At 30.5% G+C, this 688-nt stretch overlaps 1 protein-coding gene across 1 annotated transcript in view; it reads left to right on the forward strand.

The window, feature by feature from the left end:
• The window catches only part of LOC107621585 (transcription factor MYB30-like), a 3,585-nt gene continuing 3,221 nt past the window's right edge, over window positions 325–688 (forward strand). The window contains exon 1 of the mRNA XM_016323619.2: window positions 325–615. Coding sequence (XP_016179105.1) covers window positions 393–615 — 223 coding nt within the window. The 5' untranslated portion in view covers window positions 325–392. The remainder of the gene's footprint in view (window positions 616–688) is intronic.

The raw sequence follows: 688 nt of genomic DNA on the forward strand, positions 1-688 counted from the left end.
TATAAGATTTTAAAATTTACGTATCAACGTGTCCCGTGTCGTATCGTATTTAGTGTCCGTGTCACTGTCCGTTTCTAATCCTAATTAAAGAGTAATATATTTATTATCTTTTTAAATGTGAATTAATATTATGTTAATTATTGAATAAACGAATAGAATTAAAAATGAGAGACATGACAATTAATATTGGTGTGTAGCTGAGCTGACTTTTGCCGTCTTACTCGTAATATATTTAATGCATTTGCCGTCAACTTTTGACTATTTAGCCTTTGCCCCTTCTTTTCTTTGCTTCAGTCAGCGTTCACTTCACACACTCCATATATAATTTAATTTAATTTAATTACTTAAATTCCCCTATTTATACTCTCACCATATTAAGTCTTTGCTATGCTATGCTTGGACTCTTGCATAGTACTACTCAAATTGAAACAAACACAATCGAATCTTCAACAAAAAAAAGAAACTATTATATTTTTGTGATCATGGGAAGACCACCATGTTGTGATAAAGAAGGTATCAAGAAAGGTCCTTGGACTCCTGAAGAAGACATCTTATTAGTCTCTTACATTCAAGAACATGGCCCTGGAAATTGGAAAGCTATTCCTTCTAAAACTGGTAATTAATAATAATTATTAGTATAATCATATATTTAATTTGCTCATTTATTTTACTTTAAAGGAATTGGTGG

Source organism: Arachis ipaensis, chromosome B10 (assembly GCF_000816755.2).
Source record: "Arachis ipaensis cultivar K30076 chromosome B10, Araip1.1, whole genome shotgun sequence".
Lineage (NCBI taxonomy): Eukaryota > Viridiplantae > Streptophyta > Magnoliopsida > Fabales > Fabaceae > Arachis > Arachis ipaensis.